At 50.7% G+C, this 24,255-nt stretch overlaps 1 protein-coding gene across 4 annotated transcripts in view; it reads right to left on the minus strand.

Annotated features, from left to right (window-relative positions):
* The window catches only part of SFXN2 (sideroflexin 2), a 32,424-nt gene that overhangs the window by 6,689 nt on the left and 1,480 nt on the right, over positions 1–24,255 (minus strand). For 2 of the 4 annotated variants that reach the window (XM_074999252.1, XM_074999253.1), the window contains exons 2-6: positions 10,970–11,142; positions 9,611–9,781; positions 4,997–5,095; positions 3,797–3,872; positions 1,610–1,695 (exon numbers count right to left, since the gene is read on the minus strand). In XM_074999252.1, the coding sequence (XP_074855353.1) occupies positions 1,610–1,695; positions 3,797–3,872; positions 4,997–5,095; positions 9,611–9,781; positions 10,970–11,127 (590 nt within the window). In that variant the 5' untranslated portion in view covers positions 11,128–11,142. Of the gene's footprint in view, positions 1–1,609; positions 1,696–3,796; positions 3,873–4,996; positions 5,096–9,610; positions 9,782–10,969; positions 11,143–15,105; positions 15,276–20,687; positions 20,716–24,255 lie in introns of those variants that run through there. The other 2 variants (XM_074999251.1, XM_074999250.1) reach the window with 2 other exon arrangements.

Consider the following 24,255-nt stretch of genomic DNA (forward strand, 5'->3'; position numbering starts at 1 on the left):
GTGGGGGAGGCTGGGGACAGCACCGTTAATACCCCAGCCCCACTCCCGCTAATCAAATGTTGGCGGGCAACAGAGAAACCCGCCAGAAAAGAGGATTCTGCTACTGGAGACTCAGGTTGTGCGTTAAAGAGCTGTGAAAATGCTGACCAATAATGGACATCCTGCTAACTGCCTGTTTCTTGCATTTCCACAGCGTCCATCCCCAGAGCACCTGACCCCCTTGGCATGCTAACCTCCCACCCGTACAAAACGTCGTGTCTCCGGAATGCTGCCCCGCCACAGCCAGCCCGTTTCTGCAGCGGTGGGTTCATTAGATGGCCACTCGGGGGATTGTTCCGCCCCCACAGAACCACCCCGAGATTCCCTATTCCTTCAGCATCACAGTGGCAGGCCTGTGTCACTTGGGCAAAGAGTGAACGCTCCTGGCTCGTGCTCCAGTGGGTCCCTTTGCCTCTGGCTGGATCAGCTGTTGGAAGGAGATTTTACCCGCATGTCCTTGTCAGCAGTGTACGGTCCAGCTGCATTGTGGGCCTATGTGGATTGAGCTGACCGAGGCCTCAGAACCCAGGTCCTGATGTGCTATCAGGAGAAGAGCTGTAGGCAGGACCTTAGTGGAGAATGTTCAGCTGCTGGCTCAGGAACCATAGCCTTACCCTTCGTTCCCAATGCTACTACATGTCCTAAGATACAGGCAACTAACCCTCAAGCTTCAGAAGGACCATCTTCCCCAGGTCCATCCTGGAGCATCACATCAGCTAAGTGTGGCATCACCTGTGGACCACTGGGCTCTGTAGTCCTGCATCCCGTCACCCATAGCGACCAAATCTGGCAGAAGAAGAGGCAAGCACCTCCCTGAGGGATGACCTCACTGCCAGGAGCCAATACATCAGTGCTTTGTCGTAGCCCTGGGCAGCCACCCATCAGCAATGCAGTTGGGGGAAAAGTAAAGGGTTTAGGTTAAAAAGCCGCAAAGTGGAAAAGCCCGAAGTTTATAGAACAGCCACTGAGAATCCCGACTTGCCAGCAGGATTTGCGTCTAACCACGACCTCGCATGGCCAGATGAGACACTAAAGGCAAATGGGTGTAAATACACCAGCCCACAGCTGTTTTTACTCTGGAGCCACAGTCAGGCTCAGAAGAAGCTGGCCCAATGCTGCAGCCTGAGGCACAGGTCAAGGTGGATGTTTCCCAGGGCCCCAGACCTCTGCTCGGTCCTACTAGGAGTTTAGAACGTGGGCGGGGCGGTGGTTCCCATACCTGCCCTGGCAGATGCTGGCCTTTGGCCATAATACCCATCATGGATATCAAGCTTCTTACCAAGTCCAGAGCTGTGCAGCCTCACCCTAGCTCAGCAGCACTACCCCTACCCTACTGATGGGGGAACTGCAGCTGGGAGAGGGGACACACCCTGCCTGCATACCCAGCCAGCAACAGAGACAAGAACAGAACCCAGGAGTCCTGGCTCCCAGCACTCGTTAACAGTCCCTGCCTCCGTATTAGAAAAGCCAGCACGGGGAAGCCCTCTCTACCGGTGGCTCCAGATCCCACACCCATGTCTGGTTTCACCCCTCCGCCAGCGCACAACTCGGAGAAGAAAGACGGACTTACTGTTGCCTCATCATGGGGATGTTCACGCAGTTGGCGGCAGCTACAGCTGCGAAGGGGACCCAGCGTGCCACGAGGGGCGGGGCTCTCTGCGGGAGGGAAGAGACTGAGGTGAGAATAGCCATCACAGGAATCCTGGGACGGCCCTTGGCGGTCCCAGCGTGAGACGAGCTGCTGGGCCTCAGCCCCAGGCCAGAGCAGCTGGGTCACAATGATGCGTGAGAACAGATGCCCTCAGCGGGGGACGCGAGCGACTCAGGGCAGGACTGAGTCGGCACAGGGGAAGCTTGCTCCCCGACGGATGGGCTGGGCCTGCAATGAAACCCCCAGCCTCCAGGGTCACCAGCCGCCACCTATCCCCCAAATCAGACCCAGCTGCTAAATAAGGTGGGACCCCCTGCAGCAGGACAAAACCCTCCCTTTTTGCTCTACTCCATCTTGCCTTCCCTAGGTGCTCCAGAGCACGAAAGGGTTAAAAGGAATAGCCCAGCCCTGGAATGCCCGAGAGCGCATTATCTTAGCCACGGCCTTTGAAGCTCCCGAGCAAAGCTAAGAACAATGGGCTAACTAACAGCCAGGCCTCAGACTGCCCTTGGCTAATTACCATCAGCTGATTCCCCAGGACACTTGTCCCAGACAGGAGGAAAAATCTCCGGCCCATTAAGACACAAATGCCCCTAATTGTCTCTACCTCACAGGTGTGAGCTACACCCTTGAACTCCCTGTGAGAACCAGTATCAAACAGTTTAATTCAATTACACCAAGGAAGAAGCCTACGTGACCCAATGGGTATAAAAGAGGGGTCCAGCAGACCCCCTATTTGAGCTCCAATCATCTTTCCTGCCGGACAGGAGGGTGGGGTCTCCCCAGGTCCCCGGGGACGCCCGACTCCTGGAAAAAAGGGACAAAGGACTTCTTCCCAAGGGACTGAGAGAGGAAAAACTGGCCAACCCACGTTGGTAATGCAGGGGTAAGAATAAGACCTGCTAGGTATTTTACTTTTCATTTCTTTTTGCGCGCATTCAACAAGTATAGATCTATGAATTTAACAAGTATAGATCTATGAATTAGAGCGTACGCTAGCTATTTGTAATCCAAGTATAAACCTTGTAACAACTGTAACCACAAGAGCTTAACTCCCGAGGTAAACAAACAAAGCAACATTGTAACAGTAAGAGAATAACTTGTTAGATAAATAAACACAGTAATTGATTAAGTGGTAACCTGACTCCTCCTGTTCCTGGGCAAAGCCGAACACAAAACAAAGAACCCAGCTGCTTTTCAGCGGCTCTCAGTCTGGTCACTAGCGAGCTCTGCCCTGGCAGTTGAAATCTCATATTAATATAAGGGCATAGTGGCATCTCACCTGGCCATCTGCTAACACCCTGCCAGCCCCGAGACCCTACTCCCTTACTAAACCCTCTCCCTCGTGCTGCAAGAGCCTGGTAGCTGCGTCCAGCAGTGCCTGGGACTACTGCTGAAGGCAGGATCAGGGTTAGGATGATCAGCACCCGCAGGCCTCACAGGGAGCATCTGAGTCAGACCCCAGTAAGACAGGTTGGGGCACTAGGACGTATGGAGAAATCTGCTGGTCCCATCAAAGGGAGGGAGGGATGGTCCCAGGGGAAGCTGTTTGCAGGCGGTATTGGCAGACGGGCAAGGGCCAGGACAGCCGTGGTATTACATGGGAGGAAGGGTTTAGTACAGGAAAGGAGAACAGCTGCATTAGAACAAGGGGATCTTAGCTCCTGGCACAGGCAGAATAGACCAGATCTCCTCCTGTGCACACTGAACACCAGCTCTCTGGGCTTTTATGTGGGTTACCGAACCAGCGGCTTATCCCCATGGGCGCCACTCCTGGAGAACAGGGACGAGCTGCAGGTTTGTGCCCGTATTTAACTTGGAGTCGGCCCACGCGAGCTGCCAATCACCATGAGGTGCCGGCAGCGCTCACTCCCCAGCAAGCTGCCTCGCAAAAACGGGGAGGGGGGACCCTCGGCGGAAGGGACGCAGCTGCGGACGGACCTGGCTCAGCGGCACCGCCGGAGAAGCAGTTCTGACAAGCGGTGAAGTCAGCAGCACCCTGGTGGCAAGACCCCCTCGTTTGCAAGCAGAGCCTCTTCCATTGTCCCTGCAGCAATAGCATCCTCAGCTACCTCCCTCGCAGATACGGCCAACACCCCGCCGTACCTTGGTGTACAGGTTGAGTCCCACTGCCGTCGCCAGGGCGGTGCTGGTGGCGGTGACGTAAGCCACTCCAATTTGCCTAGACAGTAATTTACGGGGGGGAAAAGACACCGCCTGTAACTCAACATCTGCCAGCAGCTGTCTGAACCAGCGCCCACCTCTGGGGAACAGGGCCACCCTGAGACAGGGTCAGGACCAGGTCCTGCAAATCCTTCGTATCCTCAGGGGGTCTATACTTGGGGGAGTGAATGCAGCCCTGTCTTGAAGCAGAAAGCACAGCACTGCACGCTGGGGAAACTGGGTTCTGTTCCTGGCTCAGTTAATCTTCCAGTGCCTCGATTTTCTCAGTCTTTGAAATGGGCTGTTATTACACCTCTGTGTTCGCGATGTGCTTTCTGACCCTCTGTGGAACGTCAAACGACCCTTCTAAGGAGCAGAAGTCCCACAGTTCATGGCATACCCTTGCGGGGCCCTGAACTCCCCAGCTCTCCTCCTGCAGCTATCAACGTTCCTAAGTGCAGAGGCATTTCCTAAGAAGTGCAGCCACCTCTGGGGTGGAGGACAGTGGTACCCACATACCCGACGCAGAGAGGGCCAAGCTGGCTAAGGACATATGGGCAGATCACTGACCACGTGGAGCTGAATGGACCGTCTTGATGGCAGCATTCACCCACCCCAGCTCCCTGCACAAGTTACACGCCACTCAGCAGATCTGCCGAGCGCTCTCCACCAGCCTGCGGCTCTGGCAATGGGGTTTACGAGCCGACCCTCCCACCCCGGGGTCATGAGGCCATCAGGGGCTGGTAGCAGCAGAGGACGCCCAATGTGGTAGTTCTCATGGCAGTGGAAGGGTTAAATCAGCCTCCTGAGCCCAGGGAGAAGCAGATGGCACAATGTTCCCCTCCACCAGGGATGGGAAGGACCAGTCCCTCTTTGCTGGCCTGATGACCTCCTGTTAACATACGGCCTGGGGAGCAGCACCTCTGGGCACACCTAGGGCCTCACAGGGCAACCACCGGCGCCTGTTCGGAGGTGGCCTACCAGTGCCAGGGACCAAAGAGCAGCCTGGTGCGGGGAGATGGGCAGGATTGCTCCTGACGGGCTGTTTCCCTGGGTTACGGTGACAAGCCTGAACGCTGGCAGCTGACGGGACAGACATCTGGTGGAGATGCCCGTGGCAGGAGGCACAGGGCAGATACTCACGTGAGCGAGATGGGGCAGGCTGCATTCCTGTTGGTGTAATTCACCAGGGCGTTGAACGACTGGTTCACCCACTGCCAGAAAACCACAGCTGGGACTGTCCTGCCAGGGGAGACGCCAGAGCTCAGGCTGTGCATATATCCCCGCAGCCACCCTGCCTCCCCCAGAGCGCGGAGTCCCGGGGCTGAACTAGCCTCTTCCCGGTCATGGGAACTGCCACAGGCTGCAGCCCCGTCCTCCCAGCCACCCAGGGGTTGGCAGGGACATGCATGAAGGACAATCACTGGGTATGAAACACACGACACCCAGACCCCCACGGCAGCTGCCAGTCTGGAGTCAGCCAGGGGTCAGTATTTGGTGGGATGCGATAAAAACAACCGCTCCCCTCCCACCCTGAAAGGGCTTTAGAAAGCGTGTGTGGAAGGGCAGGAAGCAAACATCACCCCCATTCTACCACGAGGGAAACTGAGGCACAGCTGCTTGCCTGAGGTCCCATAGCCTGACAGAGCTGGGAGAAGAACCCAGGAGTCCCAGCTCCCAGGCCAGAAGGCTGTGCTGCCTCCCATTACAGCTCTCCCAGGGTGAGCTGCGGCAAGGGGGCCAAGCAGCTGGCAGTAGCCTGGGCTCTCAGCTGGGCGGAGAGAGCTCCCGGTGGGGGGCTGCTCATTTCCGAGCCCTAGGACGGAGCCGGGGTGGACCCCGCCCCCGGGCATCTCACTCCACCAGTCACCACACCAACCTGACTGACTTCTGCCCCACAGCCTGGGGTTTCCCCAGCCCTCGAAGGGACAGATTGTGTGCAGTGATGGCGTGTGGTTGGGACTAAGGATCCGGGCAGAGACCTCTCTGCCAGAGACTCCTCAGGGTCCCCCATTGCACTTCCCCAACTGTCAAGAGGGGGCGGAGGGGTTCAGTCCCCATCTCACTTAGGTTGCCCCCGTGACTTCATCATCTGCAGGGTCCTTGGGGATCTGTGGGTGGACGGGCAGGGAAGCGGGCGGATCCGTCACAGGCCTCTTGGGGACAGGAAGCCCTGCCCTTTACAGACCAGAAGAGGGATAAACGTAAGTGTGAAAATCATTTAAGCCAATCAGTTTATTGCTTGGGCAAAAGGGAAACCACCTTCCTTAATCCGATTCATCACTACCTGGGGACTGGCAAGCCAGGTAGCCAATGGCAATATGACTTTAGAAAAGGAGGCGGAGCTAAGTGCCTGTTCGCTTCTCCCTGCTAGTGGGGAGGTCTTACCAGGCTTCTCCCAGAGGAGAGTAAACCAACCTCCTGGCAGCACCTCAGTCTACACTGGAGCTGGAAAAGGTCCCAGCATAGGTCCACCATCCGGAGTCTGGTCTGTAGGGAATGAGCCTGCTCCTTCTCCTGGAATGTACAGGACGCACACAAATGTGGGGCACCTTTTAATCTGCCTGAAACACTCCTGAGCAGGAGAGGATTTTCTAAAGGCAAGATAAGGAACATGGTGCTATGGATTAGGAACTACATATCTTCAACAGCGGCGTTCGCTAGCAGAGGTGGGATCTGCCCTTTCAGAAGGCATCAAGGAACCAGGAGGGAGTAGCTTTAAAAACAGATCAGCAAGAGCCCAGACCTGGCTTTGGGTTAATAATTAAAAGGCTTTCGTAGAATTGGTTCATAAGAAAAAAAAATGACAGGAAAGCAAAGGGCAGAAGGGGCTCGTTGCCCAAATATGTGGATGTGTTAGAAGCTGGGGCACAGAGGAAGGATCTAAATCTAATGAAACAAACGTGAACAGGACTTTAAAACAGTGTCTTTGTGCCAGGTTTTAACCTTTCCCTGATGGGTTGCAGGCGCCAAACTAGCCAAGCCCTGCTGGAGGCTGACAGTGAAACTGATCAGAAGGCAGGAGAGTGAAACTGACCAGTTTGCGTCTCACTCCCCTTAGAAACTAACTCAAAGATCAACAGCAAAACTGAAAACTGGTTACAAATAATGTCATTTCTTGTAACCACAGAGGAAGGACACTTTTCCTCCGGGAGCTCAGGATTTCTATGGCGACTGTGTCACTGAGCTCCTGGGACTGGATGGAAGCGCTGGCATTACATGGTACACAGAAACCGTGGAGCATGGCACAACATATACCTGTAGATGTTTGCTACGTAAAGCATAGGCCCGTGGAGTAATGATCTTGCAAGCTACAGTCCTGTGAGTAAATAGCTTTGCTAAACAAGGCACAAGACCCAAAGGACTTAGCATAAGCCGTTAACTAGGAATAGGCCTTCACCATAAGATACTACACCTAGAGGGCTGTCTCACTACCAGTTAACCACAAGGAGCTAGCATACAGCAGCTTTGGATGCTTAAAAGAGCATCAGCTGGTGTCCGACCACAACAGAGCCACGGTAATTAATTGACGATGCACACTACTAAACCTGAAGTAAACAAACTCGTAACTGCAGGAGAAGGGCACGCCGACATCCGGCAGGTGAGGAAACACAAAGGAAAAGAGGCAAGGGCTCTCTTGAACAAACATGCAGCAAGCACAGTGGCCTCAGCATGGCACTTAATACAAGCTGTATCCCACTGGCATGCCTTGGCAAGATGCAGCTCTGGGGCAACGCCATGATGACAACCCCTGGTGGTGATGAGGGGGAAGGACAATTACTACTGAGTCCTTCTGTAAGGGTTGGTGAGAGCGTACGGACACTGGGATGCACGTTCTGTATCATCTCCATCTCCAGTGGGCTGGAGCAGTGGCTGCTTTCTTGTGCCAATAAAGCTATTACAAATACACAAGGTATTTCCTGCGGGCGAGCGTTCAACACGCACATCAGGGCTCTCAACCGAATGGCAATTTTAGTAATGTTGGGACCGATCTAGGGACAAGATCCTGCCAAAGCTCAGTCTCTTAATGGGCAGTTCTTAAGTAATCAGTCTCATTAATGCCCAATCAGCACATGGGGCTGGATGGAGGCAGGACTGAGAGGCGAGCCCCAAGGTCCAGAGCAGACACCCAGAGCTAGGAATACAACTGTCAATGACATTCTAGCAACATAAGAAATGTGCTCTCCTGGCCCATCTGGCTCCCTGCAGGAAGATGATCAAGGTCTCTGGAGAGAGGTCAGGTCAGACTTGGGGCTGTACTGGAAATCCTGGGGAAACTGCCTTGCCCTTAAGGTTTAAAAGTCCCGGACACGTTAACAGTTCAGGAGGACGTTACACTGACTGATTAGCAGGCTCAGGCAGAGAGAGAGAAGATCGGGTTTCTCTCCGCAAGAAGCTCAGCACGCCGAGCGGATCTGTGATTGGCTCTAGTCTGTCAAATCTCTGGCTCATCAACTCTAGACCCACAGGAGGACTGTAGCTATGCAATTCTCCCAACACTAGTCCGGCCCTGGCATCCCCAGTCGAGCTCAGTGTTTATACCACGCCCATTACTGCAGTAACCATGCTGCTGTGTAGATCAGCGTTTCCCAAATGGTGGTCCACGGAAGGAACCCCAGGGTTCCACCAGAGAACTCCACTACTACAGCTGACTTCTCTGTGGCTCCCTGCCCTGCCGCTGCTGAAACAGTAGAACTCAGTTGAGTTGGTCTAACAGCCAGCAGGGTGGCAGGAGGGATCCAGCTGTTAAACTAACTAAATTTAGCTCCCTCCAGTGGGCCTGGCTCAACTCCCCCGCCGGCCAGCAGAACACCTCCACGCCAGCCTTCCTTCCGCTGGGTGCATGTGGCTGCCTGGCGTACGTTCCCCAGCCAGTACCATGGGTGGGTTAGTCCCAGCGGCCGGTTCAGAGCTGAGGCAGGTTAAGGCTGAGGATAGGGGGACACGGGTTTGCAAAATGAGGGATAAAGCTTGGAGATAGGGGACAGATTTGGGGGCTGAGGCAGGAAAAGCCTGGAGATGGGGGCTGGGTTTGAGGGCCAAGGCAGGTAGAGCCTGGGAATGGGGTTCTGCAAAATTCTTTCGAGTTTAAAAGGATTCCATGGCCAAATACAGCAAACCCTCAGGGAACCTGCTCCTGTCAGGGAAGGCAGCGTGACTCGCAGCTGTGCCCCTGACAGGAGCGGTTTCCTGGTGCCCGGAGTGGTGGGGAGCTCTGACCCAGGCAGACGCCTGGCTGCCAGCTCCCCTCTGCTTGCAGAGCCGGGAAACTGAGCAGGGCGGCAGCCTTGGTCAGTTTCCTGGCTTCAAGGAGGGGAGTGGAGCTGGGAGCCAGGCTGCCACTGGTTCCCAGCTCCCCTCCACTGACTGGAGCCAAGAAACTGACAAAGGCTGCTGCCCTGGTTGGTTTCCCAGGTCCGGCAGGTGGCAGGGAGCCGGGAACTAGGCTGCAGCTTGGTTCCCATCTCCCCAAGCCTTGTGTGAAAATTTGAGTCACACGGGGGTTGCAAGAACGCAACCACCACATAACTCGAGGGTTTACTGCACAATTGGGAACCATTGGTGTAGATGGGCGGTGGGATTGACATGAGATGGAGCTGATGTATCTGCCCCCTGTCCTTCGCCACCAAGAGGGAGCCACTCCCGCCAGTCTGACGTGTCTAACTCCCGGCTGTCAATTGCCTGCTCCCCCCGACAGGGACAGCTTTCTCAGGGGACTGGGAAAGAGACTCTGGCTGCTCCCCTGCAGCCTGTTACCTGTAAAACTGAAGCATGAAGCCAGTGATGGCCATTCCCCCAGGCACCTGAAAGGACATCCTCCCAATCAGGTTCATCTTCTCGCCAGAGTCTGGGTGGAACGCAGAGTCGTAGAGTTTCTTGGCGTAGAACAGCTGTTCCTGGCTGGTTCCTGGGGGGACCAGACCAGCCCTACAGCAGGAGAACATCTTGAGCAACATCTTGAGAGTTTGCCAGATCACCAGCCCCACCTAGTGTCATCAAACTCCTGCCAATCCCCAACCTGCAAGATCACCTTCACGCACTGCCATGCCTGCAGGGTTGGGCTCAGGTGAGTACAACTCATCTGGGGCAAGGATGCACATGGCATACGCTCAGTATCCCTGCATGACCCAAGACCCCTGCTCTCCAGCTCCATCGCCTCTAGGGTATCAAGGCACCCACACCATCCTACCTACCCAGAAGAGAGCTCCCTACAGGACATGTTGTGACAGCTGCTTCGGAAACAAAATACTCTTCAGGGAGCAAAGTGAGCTGCCCCTTTAGATTTCAACCCCAGCAGCTGAGCATGTGCAACCTACTGGCTGGCAAGGGGTGGCTCCTGCTCTCTGCTGGACTGAAGGTCCTGTCAGCTCAACCAAATGGTACGACAGACATGTCTTCATGAAGCTGGAGAGCCGTGCTCTGGAGATCAGTCTCCTGGGGCTTGATTTAATGGGTCTAGGAAGGACCTGCTAAATTGACTGATGGTGCTTCCATCGACCTCAGGTCCCCAGGAGTAAGGAAAGTCAACAGGAGAGCTTCTCCCCTCAACTTCCCACCGTAGGGCTGCTGCAGAAATTTGACAAGATCCATTGAGTCCAGCTACACCATTCTGGTAGCTGGAGTTGCGAATCTTAGGCCAGATCTACATGAGGCATTAAAGTCGACTGTAGATATGCAATTCTGTCTATGGCAATTGCATAGGTGGAATCGACTTACCAGCAATTGACTTATCCGGCTGCCCTCACAGCGAGACGCAGACGGGAAAACTCTCCATCGACCTCCGTACTCCTCTCCACTAGGAGATGGAGGAGTACGGGGGTGACTGTTGACCCCGGATAGTTTGATTTTGTGCATCTCTACTAGACGCACAAAATTGAGCCCTCGAAGATCAACCCTGACCAGGTCCATCTTCCGCCTAGCCAAGACACACCCTTAGGTTGACTTTCTCCACTCACATAGACCTGGTCTATGTCCCCCCTTGATGTGCAACGCCACAGTGGTGTATGAGAGGGTAGCCTCCTCCCCACAGATGTTTACCTCTCTCGCACAGAGCAAGGTCAGCTTCAAAACAGCCCTCCACCTTCCTTCGGAGCCAGTGGCCGCCCTGCCACTTACCTGCAGCTTTCCACCAGCGCCTTCGCCCTGTCCAGCTCACATTCCGACACCAGCACTGTCCGCGGGTCTGTGATGTTGAAAAAATGCTTCAGGCGCCCCACAAAAGTGTTCTGGTCCCAGCGTGGGGCGTCAATGCTAAAATTGGTTAGACTGATCATCCTCTTAGGGCGGATCTGGAGGGGAATGAGAAAGGGGAGAATTTTTCAGAGTTCCCATAGGAGGGTATCACCAAGCGATGAGCCCTTACCGTCAGCTCTTCACTACCACATGGCCTGAGAAGCAAGTATGGCAGAATATCCTTCCTCCCAGAGCTGGGAAGGAAATCCAACCAGTTACTAAGCCTCAGCAGTTACACTCTCCACCTTCTGCCTGTCCTCAATCCACTAGCCCAAGCTGCCTTTCTAGGCAAAGACGGCAGCCAGGCCCTGCTAGATGATTCTGGCTCAAGCATCCCTGAAGTCATTGGCCCTTCCAAGCCAGCTTCATTCTCCATGAGGTGCATGAAATCATAGGCTCATAATCTGAGGTCCTCTACTTAGCTCTGAGTGTGTAAAGCGCACACGCTGGGGGAAAATGGGACCTCAAGAAACACTGACATCAAGGAAGGCTGAGATTGGACCTTGGGAAAAATTTCCTCTCAGGGTGCTTAAGCGCTGGAATAAATTACCTAGGGAGGCTGTGGACCTTCCATCACAGGAGATATTTAAGAACAGGTTTGATGACCTGCTGAGGTCTCTTCCAGTTCTAGTGTTTGATGATTTCTAAGCCAGTGATTCTCAACTTATTTACCACTGTGGGCCCCAGCTGTGTGCTGACTGGGCTGAAGAACCCACTCCTCTAATCCCTGCACTAACAGCATGAGCTCCTCAAGACAGACGCCATCTCTTTGTCATTATGTGTCCAATGAGCACTTAGTACTGCAGGCTGGCAGCTCCTGGGCCGCCCACCACAATACAGATAACGAGACAGTCAAGCCATTCGCCTATAACATCAGCTCAGGTGTCTGTGGGTTCAGCTGCCTAAAGAGGTGAGAGGGGACAGTGACATGTGACATGGGTAGATGGAGGTGGTGGTTTTCATCCCTAGGTCTCCAGGCTTAGTCAGTCCCAGGTCAGCAGCCACTGGAAGCTGTTATCTAACCAACAGCTGTTCAATGGTCTGTGTGAAATGAACGTTCCTCAAGCCACCATCAAAATGGCCACCTCCACCACCACCCTAATTCCAGGCCCTCTTGGCTGAGGCCTTCCAGTTCTGGCAGTGGGGGCTGTTACACCTAACACCTTTTCCCTACTTACATGGGAAGCCATTCTTCCGCGCTACTTTGCACTGATTAGGCCTCAATTGGAGTGCCGTGTCCAGTTTTGGGCACCACATTTTAGGAAAGAGGTGGAGAAATTGGAGGGGGTCTGGAGAAGAGCAACAAAAATGATTAAAGGTCTAGAAAATATGACCTCTGAGGGAAGATTAGAAGAACTGGGTTTGCTTAGTTTGGAAAAGAGAAGGCTGAGAGGGGACATGATAGCATTTTTGAAGTACCTACAAGGGTGTTACAAAGAGTGGGGAGAAAAATTATTCTCCTTGGCCTCTGAGAATAGGAGAAGCAGCAACGGGCCAAGGGATGTTTAGGCTGGACATTAGGGAAAAAAATCTCCTAACCGTCAAGCTTGGTTAAGCACAGGAGTAAATTGCCTAGGGTAGCTGTAGAATCTCCATTGTTGGAGATATTTAAGAAAAGGTTGAATATAACCGGGATGATACAGATGGTGTTTGGTCCTGCTGAGAGTAGAATCATAGAATACTAGAACTGGAAGGGACCTTGAGAGGCCATCAGGTCCAGCCCCCTGCCCCAATGGCAGGACCAACTACTGTAGAGCAGGAGAATACTAGGATCTTCCAATTCTAGCATTTTATGAGTCTCTGGGAACTGTTCTGGGTTCCAATAGCCCATTGCATGCAGGCTGCCATATAGCCAGCATGACCTCTGTCTTCCAATACGGACAGGAACTGAACCAGCGCCCAGGAATGCAAACAGCTCTTCGCCCCATACCTAAGCCAGCCTGGCCACATGTTAGTCAGGATCAGATGTTGCAGGACAGCTTCACAGTCTTTGCCATTAGCACTTTATGTACTTGGGGGTTACTTTTAACCCCACAGACTGAACTTTCCAGGGAGTTTAAGCCACTGGAATTCTGGACTGGATCACTCTAGAAGTTCCCCTGAAAAACAGTCTGCCTTAAGCAGGTATTTCTGTCCGGCTCCCAGAAATGCAGCCACAGAGCTGTCCAGTAGGTTAATGAATCCATAGGGCAGCTTTTACCCACACAAGATTTACTTACCCCCTGCCATCGAATGCTCATTAATGCACTATGCTTGCTAACCCCACTTAGCATGAATAGAACATTAAGGTTGCTAATGCTCAGCATTCATTTTAAAAGGTCTGAGCACATCCCACATGCTTCACTGACGCGACCTGATTAATCAGACTTTCGAACTCTCAGACTTCAGGGGGAAGTTAATGCTGCTCGTATGATATTAACTTTGGCAAACTGCACATCCTGCTCATTTCACCAGAGGACAAAATAAGGAAGCAATAGCCTACAGTTATTAAATATAAAAGTAAACCAGAATCTAAGTCACTGCATTTCAACAACACTGAGAAATCAGCCTTAATTTGGCATTCCTGGCCATTTTTTCCCCCCATCGATTCCAAGCCCGGAAGAGATCACTGTTTGAGCCCTGAAAATCTGCAGATATCCATGGGTAAGGATGCAGATGTCCAGAGCTCCTTTTGCAGACATGGATGTGGGTACAAACGCCGCATCCATGCAGGGCACTAATCATCATGATTCTCTAGTGTCTAGTCTGACCTTCCGAGGACTTGACCCTGCAAGTTTAGTGTTGGGTCACAATCACTTTTTGTTTGCAATTGATTTCCCTGTGTCTTTTAAGGCATAGATGACAGCTGAAGATATAGGTAGAACCTCTCTAATCTGGCCTCCTCAGGGACGCAACTGGTGCCAGATGAGAGAATTTGCCAGACTATGGAAGGTCATATTGTCTAGCAGCATTACCAACACTTCCACTGCTTACTGGTTCTTAGAAGACATTTGGGGTAAATTCCAGCTAAATAACAGCACAGATCACTGAGAGCCAGGACTGGTAGCTGGAAGTCAACTTTATGGGACTGCGGGAAACTTGGCCACACCCAGGGTAAGTGCTCATCTGCCTAACTAAAACCATGCCGGATTATGAAGTTTATAAACGCTGCAGACTTCCTCCATTTTTGACAGACATGTCTTGATACGAAATTTTTTGCCCTGAAGAGATGACAAGATCCATCAGCTCTGTTAATGGACTGAATAGGTTTGTCATAATCGAACGCAGCAAGAAGACAGAGAAATGCCAATGAAAAATCTGCAAAATGGGCAACTTCTCAGATTGTTGCCAATGTTCTCATTCTTGTATTCTAGTGAGATAGCAATTGTTTGCAGTACTGCCCTAGGAACTTCAGAATGATAATCACAGGACCACAGGACTGGAAGAGACCTCCTGGACTGAAACCTGTTCTCATTTCATTCCTCTTTCTTGAACACGAGTGACCAGAAGTGGATGGTTTTCTGGACGACGTCTATCCAGTGCCTCGTACAATGGTATTCGTACTTTCCCATCACTACCGGTCATAAACCTCATTTGCCTTTCTCATGGCCTCATCAAGCTGTTAGCTCATAGTCATTCTGTGATCCACGAACACACTCAGCTCTCTCTGTCACTTTCAAATGCTGGACCCCACCCGTCTTACAGCAAAAATTACTAGCCCCTCAGTGCACGATCCTGCACTTTGTTTTAGAAATGGGATAAAAATTAATCTCTTACTCCAGTTCTCTAGATCAGGGATTCTCAGTCTCTGGGTTGGGACCCCAGAGTGAGTGGCAACCCTGTTTTAATGGGGTTGCCAGGCCTCGCAATAGACTTGCTGGAGTTGAAGCTTGAGCCCCAGTATCCCATGGCTTCAGCCCTAGGTTGTGGACTCAGATTACAGCCCCCTTGCCTAGGGCTGAATAGGAAGCTTCGGCAACCTTCCCAGAATGGCTGGGCTTGGCCTTTGGCCACCCCAGGGCTTGGGCTTCCATCCTCACCTCCTGGGGTCGTATGCTATTTTTTGTTGTCCAAAAGGCTTCGTGGTCCAATGAACTTTAAGAATCTCTGCTCTAGGTCACCCAATTCTTCCTCTCTAGTATTCCCATCTTCTTGTGTATCGACGATGCCTCCCACTTCGGGGCGTTCCCCAGCCTTCACTAGTGCAAATCTAGGTTTCATGGCCCAGCCGTGAATGAGAATATTAAGAAGAAAAGACCCAAGGATGAACTTCCCTCTGACCCAACTGTTCCTTCTCAGCACTGCCCGTTGCCACCTCTCCTTTAGATAGGTCCGTACCCACTTTACCGTTCTCGTACTAACACCCAAGTTCTCCAGTTTAACTAACGGTTTCCTATGAAGTACTGAATCAAATGTTTTAAGCAAGTCCCAACGCATTAGCCCTACTGAACTTCCTGCATGAAACAATCATTTATCTTACCAAAAGGAAGAGCAGGTCAGTCTATTTTTGGTAAACCCATGTTGGCTGTGTCTACACTGGCATTCCTCTTTTGAAAGAGGCATGCAAATGAGAAATGAGGAAAATTGAAAATGCAAATGAGGCACACATTTACATATCTGGCACCTCATTTGCATATTATTTCAAAAGAGCTTCTTTTGAAAGAAGAAAAGCAGTGTAATCCCCATCATCAGCAGAACCTTTCTTCCTTTAAAGAAAAATAGGAAGAAGGGTTCTTTCAAAGACGGAGATTACTTTCAAAAGAAGCTCTTTCAAAATATGCAAATGAGGTTCCAGACATGTAAATCTGCACCTCATTTGCATTTTCAATTTCCCTCACTTGCATTCTTCTTTCAAAAGAAGAATGCTAGTGTAGACGTAGACGCTGCGTTTCATCTCCTCGTCCACCGACCTCCATGCTGTGAATTATTCATTCCTTTAAAATCTGTTCCAATGCTTTGCACGTTGCTAAGTCAGGCTAAGAGATCGAGAGTCACCCAGAGCACTCTCCGCTTTCTCATTAAATACGGGCACTGTGTTTGCTATTCACCACTCAGATGGTTCCAGACCCAATCCGAGAGATGTACTGTAAGTCCTTGCTACCGACCTTGCAATTTCAAGCACCCATTCTTTCAGTGACCTGGGATGACAATTATCCGGCACCCCAGTCTGCTACACCTCAGGTGCGGTCACTTCCATTTCTAGAAACCCATTCACTTACTTGTCCTGCTTTGGGCTCCCCTCCTGAGCCTGGCTAGAAACTGAGGCGAAGTGGGCTTGGACCGTACCTAGATTAGACTTCATCTCGACTCCCCTTCTTTTCCTGCCCTCTGTTTATTTGTATGACTAACGACACTTTTGTTGCTTGCTTTAATTTGGCACAAGGGGTCTAGCGACTTCTGGAAAGTCTTGTTGTCTTGTTTTCTCCCTGCACTTTCAACACCCTTCTGGAGCCTTTGTTTGCTGATCAATCCCTTCCTCTTGTGCTCCTCAGATTCTCTGCTTACTCTTAAATAGCCTCTCTCAGCTTGTTATTTAGACCTGAGTTTCTCCACAAACTTCTCCTTACCATGCTGGGATACAAACTCCACCTGGTTTTTGTAACTTGGACTTGGAAAAAAAAATTCCAAGTCCTTCCTCCCTCACTGACCTCTTCAATCCAGTTAACTTCACTAAGTAGTTTCCGGATTTCCTCCAAATCTGCCCTTTGAAATAAAAACCCTTAGGGCTGGTTTACACAGCATAGTTCTTCTGAAGTAACAGCTGTTATTTCAAAGCAACTATCCTAGAGTCTCTACAACGCAACTGCAATTTTGAAAAAAACTCAAAATAACTCAATTTTTGAAATTGGTAACCTCACTCCGGGAATAGCATCGTTAATAAAGCTGTTGAATAAGACCATCCCTAGAACTGATCCTTGGGGCACTCCACATGAAACCAATCACCAACCAGACACCGAGCCATTGACCACAACCTGTTGGGCCCGATCATCTAGCCAGCTTTCTATCCATCTTACAGTCCATGTGTCCAATCCAGACTTCTTTAACTTACAGGTAAGAATGCTGTGGGAGACTCTCAAAAGCTTTGCTAAAGTCAAGGTAAATCACAGCCACTGACTTTCGCATGTCCATAGAACCATGAGAACTTCTGGTAGTAGGTCGCTCTCTAACTTTATGACTCCAACACAAACTTAGGCCACCTGTTAGTCTTTCTGTACCACACTCTCTCCCAGCCGCCTAACGAGGCTCAATTTACTTTCCTGCCTCACTGGGCTGAATTGATCTTTGTGCAATGCTCTTAAGATGAGAAAAGCAAGAGGAAATAGCCAAGTACTGAGATTTAGGAAAGGAGGGTGACCCTGATGGCTCAGGTCAGAAAAGGAACTCTAGGAGCATCCTTTGGACTGGGAGGATTCTGCTACCTCTGTCAGAATCCCGTGACAAGACAAAGTCCATGCTTCCGTCTTCTCTGCTGGCAAGAACTGTAATGCATCTCCAGCTGGCAGCTGAAGAACTCTCTGAATTGGGCGCTCAGCCCAATTCGAACCGCTAGCTCTTGACGTTGAAGATGGTCTCTTAACTGCGTATATATATTTTTTCTAATTAATTATTGCTTGGCTTTAAAACAGCCACAGAACTGAGACTGACTAGTTGTACAGCATGTTAAAGGGATCCCAGCATAGGAGCACCTGACCCTTGAAATGACAGACGAGGCTCACAAAAGGAACAGGAAGGAGATCTGCTGTCCGATTTCACAAAACAAATAGCCAGCTAAAAGGTGGTACTAGCACTTCCTTCCCCTCCAGCAGATCTCACCTGCCTGCAATTGCCAAGAAGCAGCATGTTCTCCTCTCCCCATTTTACAGATGACGGTCGTACTGTCAGATAGTGGCAGCACGGGGGATTACCCACTGAGCCATGGCACCTTTTAAACGAATGTTTCTCCAGGTCCATTTCCAATGCAGAATGCAGTCTAAGCCCTCCTCTTAACTATGCAATGAACCCACACCTGTGTTTAACACTCTACCACTTCTCAGCAAGAATTGGGCTTGTTTAGTTTGGAAAAGAGAAAATTGAGCGGGGACATGATAGCAGTTTTCAGGTATCTAAAAGGGTGTCATAAACAGGAGGGAGAAAACTTGTTCTTTTTGGCCTGAGGAGAGAACAAGAGGCAATGGACTTAAACTGCAGCAAGGGAGGTTTAGGTTGGACATCAGGAAGAAGTTCCTAACTGTCAGGGTGATCAAACAGTGGAATAAATTGCCAAGGGAGGTTGTGGAATCTCCATCACTGGAGATATTTCAGAACAGGTTAGATAGATGTCTGTCAGGGATGGTTTAGACAGTACTGGGTCCTGCCATTGGGGCAGGGGGCTGGACTCGATGGCCTCGAGGTCGCTTCCAGTCCTAGTGTTCTATGATTCTATGAACCCTGAAAGAGTGGTCACATCGCAGGGCCTCAAGTAATATCAGGGACTAGAGGGAAAGAAAAGGAATCTGTTTCTCTCCTCCACTCCCAGCTGGGGTGGTCCCAGTTCCTGCAGAGCACGGGCAGGCCAGTTTTGGACAGTCCAAGAAATGCATCTCCAGCGCTTGATCAATTCCAAAATCCTAGGGACTGGTCCACTGGGGCTGATGGAATTCCCCACCCCCACACAGGAACTAAGTTGCCATTTCTCAGATGATCTATGTCACAAACGGACGCTGGCAAAGGGCTAAACCAGCGATTGCAGGTTCTGTGCTGGACAGCACCACGTGAGCCAATGAGATGAGAAAGGGGGATTTTTTCAATTGAAGCAGTTAAGTGTTGGGAGTGTCTTTAGTGTGGCCAGAGGAGAAAGAGACAAAGACGGTTTAAGCCTGGACCAGGCTTGGAGGCTTCACTAAGTATCCAGGCCTCAAGGAAATGCTTAGTCAGACATGATCAGGTTCTTTTTTTTTGTAGGTTTGGCCCAGGACTTCTCAGACTCGCTGATGTATCCCCTGAGCACTATAATTTTCAAACTGTTTCCCAGGGAAGTAATTCTTTGTGCTTATCTACCTTCTTCTTTAGTTGCTCTGTGACACCTCACAACCAAGTACGCTTTATCATGCATCTTTTTGTTAATTATCCCCCTTTTCCAAGGCAGCAATGGGATTCCCAGAGGAGGTTCTGTTGGTATGCGTGCCTAAGACTGAAAGACCAGCTAGACTGCAGTTTGTTTTTTCCCTTTTCTCTCTGTTTCCAAGCTGCTGCCTAAGGGAGCGTTAAGAGCTTGGAATTACCCCACAGGCAGACATCCCAAGTGTGTCTGCCTGGGATCTAAAGAGGGGTTTTTCCTCACTTGGGTGGTGGCTGCTACCTCCTAAAGAGGGAATCTGTGACCCTGGGAAGCTTTTAAGCACAAACCTACAGAGGAGCCTATTTTTAAGGTCTCTTGCAGGCTCCCACCTTCTGCACTTGGACTGCGAGCGTGTGGAACAGCCTTGACACCTGGTAGCCTGGTTAAATGCAGTGGATCCTGGTGGTGGAGATACCCCAGGCCAAATCCAAACCTGGCTAATGCACTCAACAGCCCTCTTTCTTTCAGGTGCCAAAGCGAGCGTGTTATGAAATGGACCAGCTTTGGGTCATGTGAGCTGCAACATCAACTTCTCCAGCAGTTGCCGTGAGCTGCTGTCCTCATCGCTCTGGAGGTCTCAGTGGAAGGAAGGGGTGCAGCACTGGAAGGGGAGAGAGACAGCTGCTACGCTCCCCAAGCTGGAGGTGGCTGTAAGGAGCAGGAAACAGCCTGACACTCCACCAGCCAATGATGTTCTCTTTTCGCCACTGCTCCAGCAGCTTCAATTCAGCCAGCCAGCTTCAGAGCAGCTCATCTATGGGCTGTCTTTCACCTCCTCTTCACAGGTCCTCCAGCGCCACCAACATACAACTAACTCGGAGCAGCAGGATCCCTCCCATGAGCAGGGATTGGCAGAGGCAATGGTAGGAGACGCAACCAAGGCACCTCCTGGAAAAACATGTGCAGCACCAAGTCTGGATCTAACACTGACAATATCAGGTAGCGGGAGGAGAAACAAGCATGACTGGAAACTGAAATGCTCATCACCATGTCCCCAGTTAAAGCCCATAAAGCACCCTAATTATTAATCAGGACTTTGCAGGGAGTCCAGGGACTCTGACCCAGGCACAGCAACGTGATGTGCGTAGGCACCGCTGGAACACAATCCACCAGGCTGAATCAAGCTTACAGGTCTCAAGGCTGTGTGTGACCTCTGAATAAACATTAAACTCCTTTTATTAATGTGCATCGTTCTCTCAACATGCACCAGGCATTCCATTCACCGGGGGCCCGTTCTGAAGTCAGTGGGACCCACATGTTCATTTCCATGGGGTTTGGATTAGGCCCCAGGGGGAAAGGAGGTGGTGTTTGACAAAGTACCACAATGAAGTCTCATAACCAAGCCAGGAGTGGGGCACAGATGAAACTAATGTAAGATGGCGACACACCTGGCTGAAAGATCCCATTCAGAACAGTCATCGGTAGTTCGCTGTCAAACTGGGCGACCACATCTAGTGGGATTCCACAGTGGTCATTGCATACCTTCAGTGATGATTTTGGTAATGGAGTGGAGAACATGCTTACGAAATGTATGGATGACATCAGGCTGGGAAGGGCGGCGAGCAGTCAGACAGCCAGGATCGGAATTAAAAATGATCTTGACAACTTGGAGAACTGGTCTGAAATCTACAACACGAAATTCAATAAGAGACAAGTGCAAAGTACTTCACTTAGGACTGGGGGGGTGAGGAAATCAACTACAAACCAGGGAATAGGTGGCCAGGTGGCCATACTTCTCAGAAGCATCCAGGGTTACAGCGGACCACAAACTGAATGGCAGTCACCAATAAGACACAGCTGCAAAAACGGCGACTATCCTGGACTGCATTAAAGGGAGCGTTGAACGTACAACAGAGGAGATGGGTGTTCTCTCCCGCTCTCTTCAGTAATGGCGAGGCCCCAGCTGGTGTACTACTTAAAATGGTGGGAACCACACATTAGGAAAGATGTGGGCAAAGGGGAGAGAATCCAGAGAGCAACAGAAGGGACAAAAGGTTTAGAAAACCTGGCTGATGAGGAAACGTTAAAAATATTGGGAAAAGAATTCGGAGTCAGGACTTGCAGAGAGTCTTCAAATGTGTTAAGGGCAGTGGCCAACTGTTCTCCCAGCCCCCTGAGAGCAGCACAAGAAGTAACTGGCTTCAATTACAGCAAGGGAGATTTAAGGTTAGATTCTGGGAATCACTAACCAACCACAGGAGCATTAAAACTCTGGACTAAGCTTCCAGGGAGGGGGATTTTGCAACCCATCACTGAAGGCGTGAAAGACCAGATTGGGCAAAGTTGTGTTCCACAGATGATCTTGGTTTACCTGGGTCTGGCTCAGCACAAGCGGGTGACCTTGATGACTTCTCAAGTGCCTTCCACCCCTACTTTTCTAACCACTCAGAAGTTCTGCGGATGGAGAAGCAGCTATGGCAAAGACGAACTTAGCAGTGCGGGAAGAAGGAGATAGAAAACATTGAGGCTGCGTCTACACTAGAGAGTTTTGTCAACAGAAGGGGCCTTCTGTTGCCATAACTCAGAGGTGTCTACACACTTAAAGCATTCTGTCGACAGAGCCCCAACAGAAACCCTGTATTTGCCTTGACAGTATTATCTCTCAAAAACTTGAGGCACAGAGATCTGTCGACAGATGTACAGTGCAGACACTTCTGTCGACAGAGAGGACTTCTGGTTGCCGGACAAAGCTGAGCAAAGCTGCCATTCTGCTTTCTGTCACCAGAGGGCAGTGCAGTCTGGAAGTTCTCTGTCAACAGAGCTGTGCGTAGATGCAATCTGTCGACAGTAAAGTCTATTGACAGATGCTTCTAGCGTAGCCATAGTGGCTGTGTCTACACTCGCATTCCTCCTTTAAAAGAGGTATGCAAATGAGGGAAACCGAAAATGCAAATTAGTTGCAGATTTACATAGCTAGAGTCTCATTTGCATAGTCTTTCGAAAGAAGAAAAGCCATGTAGAAGCGGCTTTTTCAAAAGTAAACCCCACCTACAGTATCACCTTAAATTTTTTCTGATTTGTCAACCCTGATTACTGTTTCTGGTTCTTTGTGCCTTTAATATTGAGTCTGTTCTGGTCTGGCTATGGTATGAAGAAGTGGGTCTTTCCCCCGAAAGCTCACCTAATAAATTATTTTGTTAGTCTTTGAAGTGCTACTTTACTGCTTTTTTGTTTTGATCCCATCTACAAAAGAATCCTTCTTCCCATAAATAAAGGGAAGAAGGGTTCTTTTGAACATGGGGTTTACTTTTGAAAGAGCTGTGTCTACACTGCTTTTTTGCTTTTGAAAGAAGATGCAAATAAGGCACCAGATATGCAAATCTGCACCTTACAATTTCCCTCATTTCTATGCCTCTTTCAAAAGAGGAATGCATGTGTAGACACAGTCAGCCTGATGGCAAAAGCAGACCAGGGAGAAAAGCCAAAATATCTCCAAGAAAGAAAGGACAGATGGTTTTGCAGTACACATACAAAGAGAGGTGGCAGAACTCCTGCGTTCTCTGCTCTTCATGCTGCCAGCTTCATTGGCTTTAAAAAGGAGTACAACCTACCACAGAGAAGAGTCACGAGTTACCAGCATGAATGAAAGAAAGGGGTTTGAGATTTGTGGTTGAAGAGAACAGCAGCAAACAGAGTGACTTTAAAGCAGCAGTATCCAAGGGGAGTGAAGCTGTACAGGTTCAAAGAATGATGATTAGGACTGTGAGAAAGTGGTCACCACCAGCTCGCTGGTGGAACACCCCAATGTTATGTCACTCAGGATGTACTTAAGTCAGAACACTTCCATCATCCAGGGTTTGGTTTGTCAATCATTGAGACCAGGCTTGAATGATGCTTTGGCTGATTTTATGTCTTCCCCTCTCACCTTTCTACACGGTGGGTACAACACAGTGAAACCCCCTTCCCGGACTCAAGTGCAGACTCTCTCCCCATATGGAGCTCAGAGATTCCCCACCCCACCTCCACCAGGCCATAGAAGATACATCACAGTTCAACTCCTCCCCCCGCCACACACAGAGGAAGCAGGGAGAGAGAAAGGGCCCCCAGCAGGGGAGGGGTGATGGGCAGAGCAACCGGGTCAGGATTTCACAGCTTCTGTGGCTATTGTTCAAAGTCCAGAGATTTCCTTTCAGTAGCTGAAGGACAAACTGTCTCAAACCAACGTTCAGCCACCCGGAAAGGTCCAGAAAAGATGGACACGGCAGAAACATTCCACCAAGCAACCGGTGTGACCAAAATGCCATTAACTTAACAGAGCTGAAAATAGCTGCTTGGGGCTGCAGGGAAGCGCGGGGGCGGGGGGTGGGCATGTTTTCAGGAAACTGGTTGCAATAAAGCCAGGAGACCAGAAACTCACTTTATGAGAGATTTCAGGTGATCTTGGAGCTTGCAGCTAGGACTCCCCACACAGTTAATGCCCCTTCATTACATCCAGGGCCTGTTCAGAGAGGCACCCAGTTGCAGATATCCCCAGGACTGTCAACTCTTCCCACTGACTGGATTTGAAGAGATTCCTCCTCTTGCAATAGAGTTTTGCTTGCATGGTTTCAATAAGCTTCTGTTCCTGTCTCAACCCTCCAGCCCCTATCACAGTGATGTGAGGTAGGTTTCCCTACCTGGCTGGTTACACCAAGCCAACACACTCCCTCGTCCCCTGCTTCCTTGCATGAGGCCAGAGCTGGACCCCCAGCTTGACATGAGCTGGGCTACAGCAAATACAAGGTGTTAGAGGAAACCTCTGCTTGCTCCCTGCCAATCACTTAGGCTCCATCCATCAGCACAGGGACTGTCCAAACCCTACAGCTTCTCCCCCTGCAGCAGTTCAATGACTCTACCCCTGTGCTTGTTCTGGCAGGAGAAACTCTGGCCCAGATCCCAAAGGTTTACTCTGCTCCCTCCCACATCACCACCCTCACGGCCCACCCAGCAGAGCACCCCAAGTTACCTGCCTAGGACACAGGCCTGTTGCTTTACTCACACCACACCCATGCTCCCTCGGCTCACCCCACCCACTCCCCTTCCACCTTCTACAACTCCACTTGCCGCTCAGTCCTCTCTTCTCTGCCCAAGAAATGCCTATTTCACCACGCTA

Source organism: Carettochelys insculpta, chromosome 7, assembly GCF_033958435.1.
Source record: "Carettochelys insculpta isolate YL-2023 chromosome 7, ASM3395843v1, whole genome shotgun sequence".
NCBI lineage: Eukaryota > Metazoa > Chordata > Testudines > Carettochelyidae > Carettochelys > Carettochelys insculpta.